At 45.1% G+C, this 12,915-nt stretch overlaps 1 protein-coding gene across 2 annotated transcripts; it reads right to left on the reverse strand.

The window, feature by feature from the left end:
* Positions 1-2,350: 2,350 nt before the first annotated feature.
* On the reverse strand, positions 2,351-11,591 carry LOC115544374 (TRPM8 channel-associated factor homolog). Of its 2 annotated transcripts, none has more exons than XM_030357280.1 (12): positions 11,305-11,591; positions 9,232-9,908; positions 8,908-9,094; positions 8,202-8,499; positions 7,545-7,846; positions 6,284-6,452; positions 5,962-6,056; positions 5,424-5,637; positions 4,124-4,360; positions 3,821-4,044; positions 3,142-3,255; positions 2,351-2,953 (listed from the first exon to the last, which is right to left on the reverse strand). In XM_030357280.1, exons 2-12 carry the CDS (start codon positions 9,876-9,878, stop codon positions 2,711-2,713), a joined length of 2,730 nt encoding a protein of 909 aa, XP_030213140.1. In that variant the 5' UTR covers positions 9,879-9,908; positions 11,305-11,591; the 3' UTR covers positions 2,351-2,710. The 2 variants fall into 2 exon arrangements, with proteins under 2 accessions (XP_030213140.1, XP_030213141.1); XM_030357281.1 differs by having other exon boundaries at positions 11,301-11,451.
* Between the last annotated feature and the right edge of the window lie 1,324 nt (positions 11,592-12,915).

Genomic DNA, 12,915 nt, shown 5'->3' on the forward strand with positions numbered 1-12,915 from the left:
TTTTCGACAGGGACCATCGGGGCAAACAAATCCGTGCAAACCACTCCTCGATATTTCCAGCGACAGCATGCGTCTTAATTCGGCTTCAACTTTTGGCACAGTCATGAACAATCGTGGGCGCCGCGCTATCCTATTGAAAGCAGTCTATGACATTACTGTGATGCCTGCACTAGTGTCTACATTGAACTCAACAGGACTGCCATTTACATGCAACTCCACAAACCACTCATTTTCAGAGTCAGGCTGCTCAATGATGTCTGGTGTCGCCTCCGTTACAGCACCAATGAAAAATGCATCTTCACCATACTTCTCCATACAGTCAGACGTGACGTTGACTTCTTTTAGTGATTTATTTTGAGAGATGGCCTTTTAGTGCCCTTTTTAGTTGGGCAGGGGCGTGCGTTCCCATGCCGACCGCAACGTGAACAGGCAAACTGCCTTGACTCACCCGTCTTTCCTTCTCTGCCACTGCGGTCTATCCTTGGCGCCATTTCTTCCATTGGATTGCAATCTTCCCTGTCTCATAGCATCCACTACACATTCGCTGTAAGCACGCAAGCTCACGTTTTGCTGTTTTATTTGTTCACTTTGACAAATTATTTGAATTGCTTTCTCAAGCGACAGTTCCGGCTCCAACTGTAACTTCTCTGAAACTTCTAGGTCGGAGATGCCAATCACAATCTTATCCCTGATTTGCTCATCTTTGGTCCCTCCGAACTCACAGTACTGCGCTAACTCATACAGGCTTCTGATAAAAGCTTCCACAGGCTCAACAGGCCTTTGAACTTGCTTATGAAAGCATGCCCGTTCGTGTATTACGTTTCTCCTCGCCACAAAATGCTCGCAAAACTAATTATCACAATGTGATAATTGTTCTCTTCCATCATCGTCTCCAAGAGTTATGCCAAACACAAAAGAATCGTAGATAGCCTCAGCCTACATTCCCATAGCATAGAGAAGCGTGTTCACCTGCACTTCAACACTGTCCCGGTCTAGTTTTGTTGCCACTCGATATCGATCAAAACGTCTGCGCCACATCTGCCACTCAGCCGGACGGGTGAAATCAAACTTTTCTGGAGGTCCTAAATTCGCCATTGTCACTTGTCAGTCAGTAAATCGGCCACTTCTGACACCAGGCATTAAAAGTGACTATCATGTAGGTTTCCTTCATAGAACTGCCGGTTTATTTCCTGATACAGGAATATGACATCACAGGTATGGCACTACGGTGGCCTATACATTCACATATCACTTCAGTTGGTAACTTCATGGGCTGAAAAACGTAATTTCGATACCACCCCTGCACTGCTATCGTGATTTTTCTAGTACTAGGGGTGTTTACCTTGCCAAAAAACACAGAGACTTTGTCCCCCCCCAGATGATACCGATGGCCGAAATTTGGGTCCCTGGCTCATGGACTAATAAACATAAAATCGATCAATATGCAACTAAACCATCTAAATTAAGCACTGCAAATGCACTGTGTCTTTGCACTGTTTTTGAGATAATAATCTCAGGTGAGTTTTCTTGTGTTTCTCTTTCATATGTTGTCTCTTTTATTATTGCATTGGATTGTTGGACCCTGAGACTCAAGCATTTCATTGCTGTTGCTTTAATTGTTGTGAATAAGATTTTCAAGATGAATAAACCATCCTGAAAAACAGCCACATCCTTTGTTTAAAAAAAGGATGCATCTTAAAATTAGGGTTTTACTAATATTTGTGAATACACATGGCATTCAAATTGACTACCGATCCTCCAGAATTTTTTTATAAATATGCCGGTCCTTGGAACTAAAGATTTGGAAGCCCTTGTCTATGGCGAAGTGATGGGCTACAAGCTAAAGATCCTGATTCAAAAGTCAATGCCTTGTACTCTTTGGAAAACAGGACGATGCAAGCTAGATGACTCATTGAAAATCAATTTCTCACTGGATGCTTTGTAACAAAACCCTTTTCCCTCAAGGCAGTTTAACTGAATTGGGGACAGATGTGATCCTTCATAGAAAGGCTCCCAGAGATGCGGACGGGGAGTTCTGAAGTTTGCTTAGCTAATAGCATTGTCTTAGGGCCTACAATTCATCTGTTACCAAAGGATAAGCCACCAAAGATGTCAGAAGAGCATCAGGAAATTAAATATGACTGCTCAGGGATTTTGAGGCACATCCAAATGTATCCCTCTGCTATAGCTGTCCAGCTTGTCCTTTCTACTAGCTCCTCGACTGCTCATACCCCCAGCCCAGGTTTTATACAACATGCTTTTCTCAATTTAATGTTTTTTTTAATGTAAATTGTTTTGTATTATAACGTCTAAGACTATAAGAGGTGTGAGAGCACAATCATAACACATGTTCAACAAATGTTATACCTTTTATCATTACAATATTTGATGTATATTCATTGGAAAGAAAAGTTAAGGAAATAACAAATGGTTTTAAAATTGCTAATAACATATTTCCAAAGACACAATGGCCACTGTATTTCGCCAATGAAAAATAACAAAATTAGATTTTTTTGGATACACCTGAGCCTAAGTACATTATGAGTAAAACATCTACAGCTTAGCTCAATAAATCAGTGTAAAATATAAATAGTGCAATCCAACCAACCACCACTAGTGCAATAGCATTTAAAAAGGAAATGAGTCCTTAGAGCCCCGCCACAGAGCTTTCTACCCTTGAGGAGGGTCTCTTCAGGAGCAATAGGAAGGTTCACTGATAGCGAGCCATGGGGTGGTTGGTCCACGCAGGCAGCCTGGACAGCTCCTCCTCAGTGGCACCCTCTATGGGCCAGCCCCAGGCCTTGAAGAAGGCACACAGGTTGTGCTCCACAGCCACGGAGAAGGTCTTGGTGTACAGGTTCATCTTGCCCTTGTTGTCCCCGGGCACATCGCTCATGTCGTGGTAGGCGGCGAACACTTTCTTAAAGGCTGCCCAGCCGAACGCCTCCTGGAGCTGAGGTAGTGAGAGCAAGTGACATATAGGGTGTGGGAAGACCATATGTAGGGGTGAGTCAGTCCTAATTTGGATGCCCGGTGAAGCCAGCGATCTGTTATTGTTTTGGAAATGGATATGAAATAAACTAATCAAAAGCTTGAGTTTTGTCTAAAATAATAATTGTTAACTATTTTTAAATCTCTCACCTGTAGGTATGTTTCCAAGGCCACCCACACAGTCCAGCTCCCAAGGTTTCTGCCTCCCTTGACGTACTCTTCTATGCGAGACAACCGAGTTTCAGGCTCCAACTCCGGATGTGCCTGCAAGGTATGCAACAGAGCAAATCTGAATGGTTGTGTTTTCGGTGCCGTAGAATAAGCCCTTTATATCAACATAGGGTGCGGGTCCTCCCTTCGTAACCCACAATCCGGTTAAGGTGCTGTCCGAGTCCGAGAGGGTTAACAATCTCAGACATCTGTGTAAAGGCCCGATGTGCTTGGATGAAAACATAATGTCTACCAGAGCACCACGGCTCTGAATAAAATACAATAGCATGGGAAACATACCACCATGGCCTGGGTGTTTAAACGGTCATCGATGTAACTCAAAAACAAGAAATAGATAGAAAGCCCTGTCTTGGAGGGGTTATTTATTTTTTATCAAATTAACCTAATTAAGTTTAGTTGACCAAAATTGGGGGTACAAAGTCGGTTGCAATCTGCAACCTCCCTGCTAGATCAAACTAAATCCTACACACTGCACCGTTAAGCCAAATCATTGAAGGAGAATTTCTCCATATTTTAAAAGGAATTGTTAGTTGAATACAGCAAAAAGATGTAAACTGCCTGTCTCCGATTTTAACACAAAACCAGGTCAGTTTTTTACCTTTGCCCTTTTAGTCCCCAGCACCTCTTCATTCACGTACACCGACCACAGGTTGCACGTGCACTCTGTGGTGTTCGGTCTGAACTCCCAGCAGGCCCTCTGCTGGTTGTGCCCCAGTTCGTGGATGAAGCCCCAGAGGTCTGTGCGTCCAGAGGCCTCTGGGTTAACCATTTGTGGGGCCACAGAGGAGTACATCATGATGGGATAGCCTGAATGCATCCAACCTGGGTGAAGAGAGGAACCTATTACTGATCCATCACTAAGGCAGAGGAAGATAGAAAAAAGAAAAGAAAGGCGACTCACCGCAGGATATCTGCACTTCGGCGACAAAACGTTCCTTGCGCGGAAATTTGTGGGAAACAGCTGCCAGGTCTGCGACCCCCCTCATGATCTTATCCCAGAGCGCCGCCACCTCCTCAGGGCGCTCCAGGTGTCGGATGGCGTCGGACGGCACGGTGAAGATGATGTTCTCAAACTCCAGCTCTGCCCAGGGGGCGGGGGACTGGCGCATCAGGGCCCACTCGGCCGGCGTCGTCACACCTGTTGCAGAAGGCCGGCTTAGAGGATTCACGGGAACCATAGCAACACGATGGAATCTACGTTCACCATAGGCCCACCGACATTCAGTGACCCCACGCTATCGGACAGCAGATCACAGATCAGCCCCCATCCTCTGTGTGTGTGTGTGTGTGTGTGTGTGTGTGTGTGTGTGTGTGTGTGTGTGTGTGTGTGTGTGTGTGTGTGTGTGTGTGTGTGTTTGTGTGTGTGTGTGTGTGTGTATGGGGGTTAGATGTGAGGTACTCTCCCAAGATCCACAGCCCCCGCACGTGAACAGCGCTCTCTCTCTTACAATCCGCACCGGCTCCTTGTCCCGGTGGGCCGGGCCGTCAGTCCCGCTGGCCACCCCGCTCCTTAAGTCCCGTTGTTTAATTCACCGTGTAGATATAAGTCCCAGAAGGGTTCTCATAAAAGAGTCGCGTGTGTCCATCGGGCTAAAGTTCACCGACTCCGAATGTCACCTGCTGAACTCCCACAGAGGCAGCTGTTCCTGCTTATGGCTTAGTGAGCCCTGAATACCGCCCCCTCTATGTGACGTCAGTATTGACCCTAACCCTAAGCACACACTACCCTATCGTATCAGTCTGTAACACACTGCATAATAAGCTAACACAGCCCAAAATATTGGTTGAATCTGGATGAGAATAATCAAATCTACATGCAGCAAAGGTTGTGCACTCAGTCATTGGGAAACCTTTTCAATTTGCAAGCAAAGATTGCCGAGCTCAACTACATACAGTACCTTGGATACATGAATGTCATGGAAGTACTAAAACTATTTAATCTGCTTATAATTACAACCTCTTCTTTACTGAGATTAAGCTCAAGCATCCATTCCTTTGTGTCTTGATAGAGTGCCTTCTTTACATAAATGGACTGCAGTTCTGCTCTCCAGCCTGGAGTACGTTACGCATAGTGGCAACATGGCATGAAAGATGCAACGTCCACAATGCAGCAATCAGATGCATCCCATGCAGTCAATTATTTAGTTAATTGGTAGTTAGTTGCACCTTTATTGATGATCAATGATCTTAGAGGAACTCACCTGACTGGAAGTAAGGTGAAAGAACCGCCCTTTCCACTGTGACCTTCAGCCCCTCCACCTGAGTGTCGGGCGGGGCCACGAGGTAGAGGAGCCCCCCCCACAGGTTCCACACCTGCATCATGGGCTTCGTGATTCTGAAGGTCTTGTGAACACAAGGGGCTCTCCTCAGTTCCTTCAAGTGATCCAAATTGTCCGTCTGACAGCCGATCTGCACCTGGTACAACCAGAGAGACAAGAGGGTCAAGAGGCTGTTCAACAAAACAAAAAAGACAAGACATGCAGATATTTGCTTAGACTTATACATACATAGAACATGTAGGCAGTATATGATTATTGTTATTATACAAACTAGGTCCTGAGGCTTATCTGACTGCTGTGGAATAAGTATTTGAGTTTGAGAATTTGAGAATGTGCATGACTTAAAGGCCGATGCACATTCCCGAAGCACCCAAACTCTCAATATGTACTGTAGATTCCTGTGAGGTTTGACGAATAAATTGACCATAAATATGATGCTTGTCAAAGAATTATCACGCACCATCCATCCTTTGTTGACAATCTGTGCTGGTAGAGATATGTAGGTCTTCATACCTGGAGTGAGGTACACTCCAGTACTAATCCACTCCTTTTTACCTAATACACACACACACACACACACACACACACACACACACACACACACACACACACACACACACACACACACACACACACACACACACACACACACACACACACACACACACACACACACACACAAACATGATGAAACTGTTTCACTTCACAGAATAGAAAAACTCAGAAAAAACTTGGGATCAGAAGCAGAATGCCCCACTTTCAAGTTGTGAAAAAGATAGAACCTTCTGTGTTTGCGTTGACTTTAAGCTGGTGTTGGACAACTCGCATGCTAGGGATGTCCTTGATCAGGTAAGGCAGGAGCGTGTCGGGGTCCAAACATTGATAGAGCTCAGTCCCGATGGTCAGCAGCAGACGGTCCTTTTCATTGCTAACGGGACAGTTCAAAGACACCTGAATAGACCACGGGAGATTCAAATTCAAGATTCAAATTCTTGTGATTTGTTTCACCGTGCATTGAAATGTTAGGGGGCTGACTCCTCATATTCAATTAAGAGACAGTGTATAATTTTTGTGCAAAAGTATGACTCATGACTTCATAATGTAAAATATATCTATAAATATATGCAATCGTGGGAAATATATTTAAATATTTTTGATGCCATCTTTCACCCATCGCAATGTGTTGCACTTTTATAACAATTATTGTTGTATTATTTGATGTATTAATCTAGCTGATGAGGTGTCTGAGGGCAGACAGCGAGGATTGAGTGACTTCTCAATGTATTGTTACCGAAACAGTTGCTTTATTGAATCAGATCAGATGGCCATGTACATCCTTGATAACTGTTAACTGATAACCTATCCCAGCGAGGGGGTAGCCCAGTATATGGATCACACAGCATGTGGTGCACAGCAGAAGTATGATTTGTTGTTGTTGTATTTAAACCTTATTTGCTGTCTTTTATATTACATGTTTTGCATGTATTGTTTTGAACAGCTTTTTATTGTCTTGGGGTTTACTTGTGTGTTTTTATTGGGTTGCCAAAGCTTATTTTTGTACTTGGATTTGCAGAGCAGTGTTTACCTTTTATTTTAACTTCCTGTTGTTGGTCGTGTGACCATATGATTGCTAAATGTTTACACCTAAATATCTAGATATCTATATATTTAGATATTTACACTTAAATATCGAAATAACTACACCTTAACACACGGCGATAAAAGGACGGTGTGGAGAGAACGGCGAGGGCGAAGCGTACGGGATTAGCTGGTGGAGCCACGGAGCCGGGGACCCGAGCACCAGCCGCCAGCCAAACAGTAGCAGCTTACGACTCAACAAGCCCACTATCACAGAGCGGAGCGATGATTAAGCCCAGATGAAAGGAAAAGCCCAGATTCTGTACAAGCGGAGGACAGGCCGTGTGACGGGAGTGCGTCACCGAGGACACCAGCGCGTGGTAGACTTGGGGATAACCCTGTAGACTAGTGCCTTTGAGGGGAATTGTGAATTGGGCCCTTGTCCTTACTGATGCATGCCTTTACCTGTGGGATCCCAGCCTTTTCGACAATGGCAGTGAGGTCGGACATGACTTGTGTGTACGACGCCGACCCGTTGGCCTCCATCAACAGGTAGGCAGCACAGTCCCGACGCAGCCGCGGCATGAAGCCCTCCTCCTTCGCAGTGAGAGTCTCTCCGGAGAGCAGGTGTCTAGTGAAGCGGGATACCATGTGCTGGAAGTGGTACTGGTCTACGGAGGCCTTGACGGGGTCGGGAGCCTCGTAGAATTCCTTTGGGACGGTAGTACCCAGCACGTTCAGGCCCATCTTGCTCAGTATGCGGTTCCCTAGAGTAAAGGCAGAGCAGTCACAAAAAGGAAAAGAAAAGTGCAGGAATTTCATCATCAAATCTTATAGTGGTTAAAAAGGTATTGGTGCCTCGTTACACCAGATTAGAAGCTGACTACCGCAATAAATATACAATGGGGCCTATATAGCGTTCCCCAACGTGAGCCTCACATAGGTGAGATGATATCTTTCCGCGGCTAGGGGCCATAAATGCAGTCACTGAAGTCTTTCTCAAATTCCGACAGGTTTCCCTATAGATAACCAAATGCTGACACCCTTCCTTTTGTAAAAATCCTTCGCTAGGGAGGGCATCCCAGTGAACACTATTATATATATATATTGTTGTTGATGTACCTGCGAAGTCAGTCAGCGGGTTGAGGTCTGGGTTACAACTGCACCAGTACCAGGCCTGCCCTCCTATGAGCAGACCTCCTCCCTCCATCACAAAGTCCTGCATCTCCTGTGCCTTCTCATCGCTGTATACCGTGGACACAAACACACTCAGGTCATCAGTGAAGTCTGTATTCCGACAGCTCAGCCCTGACGGGCCGTACAGGGAGGGGAGATCAGTCAATGACGGCAGGACTCCAACTACGCCTTTCCTGCCCTGGTCCAACCATCGGAGGGCATTGTGCCATAAAGGAACCAACTCCTGTGGAGTGCAACACAAATTGTTGTCTTTGTTAAAGGCTCCATCCACAGATGATGGAGGTCTATGCGCCTCAGTACACATTCCTAAGCAGGAAGACCAGCCTCTAGGCCTGTAGGCGGATCACTGCATCTGAACAACAATTTACGACACTGAGTGGAAACTTCATGCAGGAATGTGTTACTTTGAGAATATTTCTATATATACTGTATATATATCTGTGTCATATTTTACTTTTACAATTTCATTGTACTTGAAGGAAAATCTTGATTTTCTTGAGAATAAAGTGAATAACGGACCACTTACACAAATAAGGTATAGATCAACTAAATTGATAAGCTTTGTGCATTGGTCTTTGGCAACCTTTTCTCTTTTGAAATCATGTGATAACATCTTAAATTTCAAACCAACCTGTTGGCCAAACAATTCTTCGTGAGTGACACATAGGACACGACCCCTGCCGTAGTATGCCCCCACTAGGAAGGGGAATATCGGAAAGGCAAGAAGGCCATGGACCTGAATCTCAGAACACTCGTTCTTTAACCTGAACCCAGACACGCCCTCCAGGAGAAACGCCAAGTCGTCCGCAAAGTTAATCCTGTAGTTAGAGAGAAGGGGAAGGACTAATGACCTAATCGCACCAACATATAATATATATATATATTTAACACAGAATATGTAACACAAAATCTTCTTTTTGTGTTTTAATTTCCTTTTTCAGTCGGCTCTACTCACGGATCTGGATTCCAACCGCAAGGAATTGGTGGGAAAATAAAAAGACAGCCGGCCTCTGAATAGTGCTCAGAGAAGTAGATCCCCGCCATGCTGGTGACCTGGTTCCCTGGGAAGGCCATCAGAGTATTCTCCTTGGGGTGTTGTCCAGCCCAGTGCCAGGCCTGCCCTGCGATCAACAGCCCCCCTCCAGCTTTCACAAACTCCAGCAGGGCCTTCACATCAGGAGCCATGCTGTAGGCATCCACCACATACACCCCCACCCCCATGACTTGGAGGAAGCCCCCCATCACATGGGCCTGGAAAACGGAGTGGGAGAGGTTATCCGCCACTGGCTTGCAGCTCTGGTGAATACCGACCAGGGGGTTTTCAGATCCATCGCCCCTGAGCCAGGTGAGGGCGTTCTCCACCAGGGCGGGGAAGGAGGTCAGGTAGCTCTCGTGACCCAGGACTACCATGCGTCCACGTCCAAAGAGGGAGGCGGCCATCAGCACCTTGCCTTGGGCGTTCATGGCCAGAGGGAAGGCGTGGTCTCCTATCAGGTACAATGAGCCAGGGGTGGCATCGCCCCTCAAGTCCAGCTCCTGCAGTCCTCTCATGAGACTGGAGTAGGCTCGCTGGTTGTCAAATCCAATTTGTGGGCTGGCCATGTTTTAGGTTGAGTGAGGCTCTGAATCCGGCTGATGGGGACAGGATATAGGATAACTTTCAGGGAGGATATAGGACTCTTGAAGTGTAATATAATCTAGATAATAAAATGTTGTGAGCTGCTATGTGAAAAACACTTATGGAAAGATGCTTTTGTTACATTTCCGGTATTGGGGATTGTGACGCAAATAAGCACATAAGCTGCAATATCTGCACATAGCCACAAGGGAAGCAGGACCAAACATATAAGCTGTAATAACTGCACAAAGCCACCTGATGGCAGCATCATCACACATGATGAAAACGGAAGACGGGCTCTCAAAACCGTAGCTAATCAGACCACGTAATACATCATATAGGCCACGCCTACTCTATGCGTTTTAGTATTCTCTGCGGACCTTGGATGTGACGTCACGCCTAAACTTATTTCATTATGTTTCGCTCGTTCGTTGGAGAATAACATGGACGCCACCCGGAAAGCTGTTGTCGCGGTAGCATTGGCAGAGTACCAGGCGCTCCAAAATAAGAAGGCTAGGCCATAGGCAGAGATACGGACGCAGTAAGGTATTGGAATAATACGAGTGATTGAAGTTGCCATTTAAACCACCAAAGCGGTCCAAACACAATGAAAACAGTTCATTGCGTTCAAGTCACACCGGGCGCCGCCATCTTGAATTCTGTCTCGGAATCCTTGCTCGGCCTCCTCTGAGTTCATCCGAGCAAGCAAGTTCGCCGTGTCCGAGGTAAAGGGGCATGTTCATGCGGGTCGCTAGGCAACGTCCTCGGACCTCCGAGACGGATAGATAATAAAACGCACCATAAACAGAGCAGCACCCAGAAGAGGTCAGATACAGTGATGGATTCAATGATTATTTTCCTTGATTCAGTTCGCGTTGGTCAGTTCGCCAAGAAGAGTCGTTCAGAATAGTTTGTTCGTTCAGTCGAGTTTCGGGTAGCATTGAATCGATTCATGGAATGCAGGGTTCTCAGCTGAGTCAGTCAGACTCAGGTCCTCCCTCGTTCTCATTCCAAACGATCGTGGAAGTCGGTCATCAATCAATATTACAACTTTAACCAAACGCATCGGGATGGGGGGTGTAGTAGGTTATGGGATGTTTAACATATCGGCAAGATAATAGATTTGTTTAGCAAAAAGTACAAGACAGATTGACGAGACATTCAAATATTTGATTAATCTGGCATGACACAGAAAGTACAAAGACCGTTGGAAAAACTTGGAGTAGGACATTTTAAAATAGGTTACACTTGCTGCAGTAAATACCAATCTTTGGATGTAATAAATACAAGGTTACTGAGTTGGACCAAGCGTTGGGGCAGGCAATGTGCAATGCTGATTGGCCCGCGCGTCCTATCTCACATAAAGTCTATTGCCTATCCTAAAAAAGATAAAATAAACAAATTACCCACAGCTCAATAGCGTCTGGCGGTGGATCTTCCAAAAAATGTGTCGGTGGATTGTACTTCAAAACAACCCACTTCAAAAAGACTTAATGACCTAACGAACTGTGTATAGCAGAAGAGTAGAAGTGATCAGAGCAATGGTCTTTAAGCACACTCCCCTAGGTTGGGCGGGGGCCTGGGAGGAGCTAAACGTACTGGACTGATGAAATGGATCTCTGCGTTTTTGTTTAACCGGACCATAAAAAGAATTGCAAGTGTGCCACTTTATGATGAAATCTAGGGCTGCAACAACGAATCGATAAAATCGATAAAATTCGATTACTAAATGAGTTGGCAACGAATTTGGTCGTCGATTCGTTGTGTCGCGCGATTAATAAGTTACTCGTAGGCGCAGCACTGTTTACAGCCAGCCGCCGACAGGTTGGTTCATGGTTCATGCACGCCCACAGCGAGCTTTAGTGTGAGCGACCACAGCTTGTATTTTGGTCGTATCTTAACACTGGACTGTAGGCCTACATAGAAGTGTTGTACCTTCACTGTCTTTGGGTTAAAAAAACTCCTTCAACTCAGTATAGTCCAACCGAAAACTGTCAGCTGCTGCTGCTGCAGACGTTGTGCAGACGGGCTCGGAGTCGGCAACGCGTGCATCAACAGTCATTCAAAGCAGCGGTAGTAATCACACAACCGGACGGTGTAGAAAGTCCCGTCAGTTAAAAACAGTAATGCAGTTTTTAAATCCATGTTAAAATCGGCAGGATATAGAGCTAGTTAGCTTAAAAAAAGTGTCAAATGTGATGTGTTCAGGTCGGCTCAGTAATATGATTGATGCGTTCAAATGCAACAGAAAAAAATAAATAATAATTGAGATTTTGGTGAAAACTTGTTTTCACAGTAATATAAAATAGATAGTAAAGATAGAATTATGACCTGTTTAATGTCCTATCTTGAACTATCATCATCTTATCAGCAATTAAAGCAATATTACAAGTTCTATTTTAAGGAGTCTCGAAAATGGTATCAATAGGTTTGACCGGTTAACCATGGACATCCCTTATATACTTAAGCAATAGATCACGCCAGGCTGTGGTATGTGCTCATTATACCACTGTTAAGGGGCGTTGTCCGGCCCCGACGCGCAGCGGAGGGCCGGCGACCCCCTTCACGGTGGTATAATGAGCACATGCCACTGACTGAAGTGATCTATTGCTTTTATACAACGGTTACTGTTATGGCGAAACGAAAGTCATAGACACACTACATTTAAAAAGAAACCAAGAAAGTCAAAGTAGCCGTTTTATTAAAGACTACCAAAAAGTAGTCCCTCCTGGCTGCCTTCAAAATGCACGACGGTCGCTATGCAACACACTTTAGCGTCCCTCCGAGAGAACGGTTGTAACGGTTTCCACTTCAAGGCGCAGAGTGATACTTTCACAAAATGATCGGGCGTCATAGCAGTTATGTATACGGTCATTATACAACAGTTGGGAACCAATCAGATCGCTGGATTTAGGTCCCCCGTTGTATAAATATATCATATATCATACATTGTGTGTTTTTTTTGTGTTATGTTTTTTTAATTGTTTTATTATTTAATATTACTTTTAATAGTTTTGGGAC

The sequence above is a fragment of the Gadus morhua genome, chromosome 5, assembly GCF_902167405.1.
Source record: "Gadus morhua chromosome 5, gadMor3.0, whole genome shotgun sequence".
Taxonomy (NCBI): domain Eukaryota; kingdom Metazoa; phylum Chordata; class Actinopteri; order Gadiformes; family Gadidae; genus Gadus; species Gadus morhua.

Excerpts from the sequence above, each read along its gene's own strand:
- LOC115544374 (XM_030357280.1), bottom strand. The coding sequence starts at position 9,878 with ATGGCCAGCCCACAAATTGGATTTGACAACCAGCGAGCCTACTCCAGT. Across the intron at positions 9,095-9,231 it reads TGCGGTTGGAATCCAGATCC|GATTAACTTTGCGGACGACT; the intron begins GTGAGTAGAGCC and ends CTCTAACTACAG. Across the intron at positions 3,256-3,820 it reads TGGGGACTAAAAGGGCAAAG|GCACATCCGGAGTTGGAGCC; the intron begins GTAAAAAACTGA and ends CATACCTTGCAG.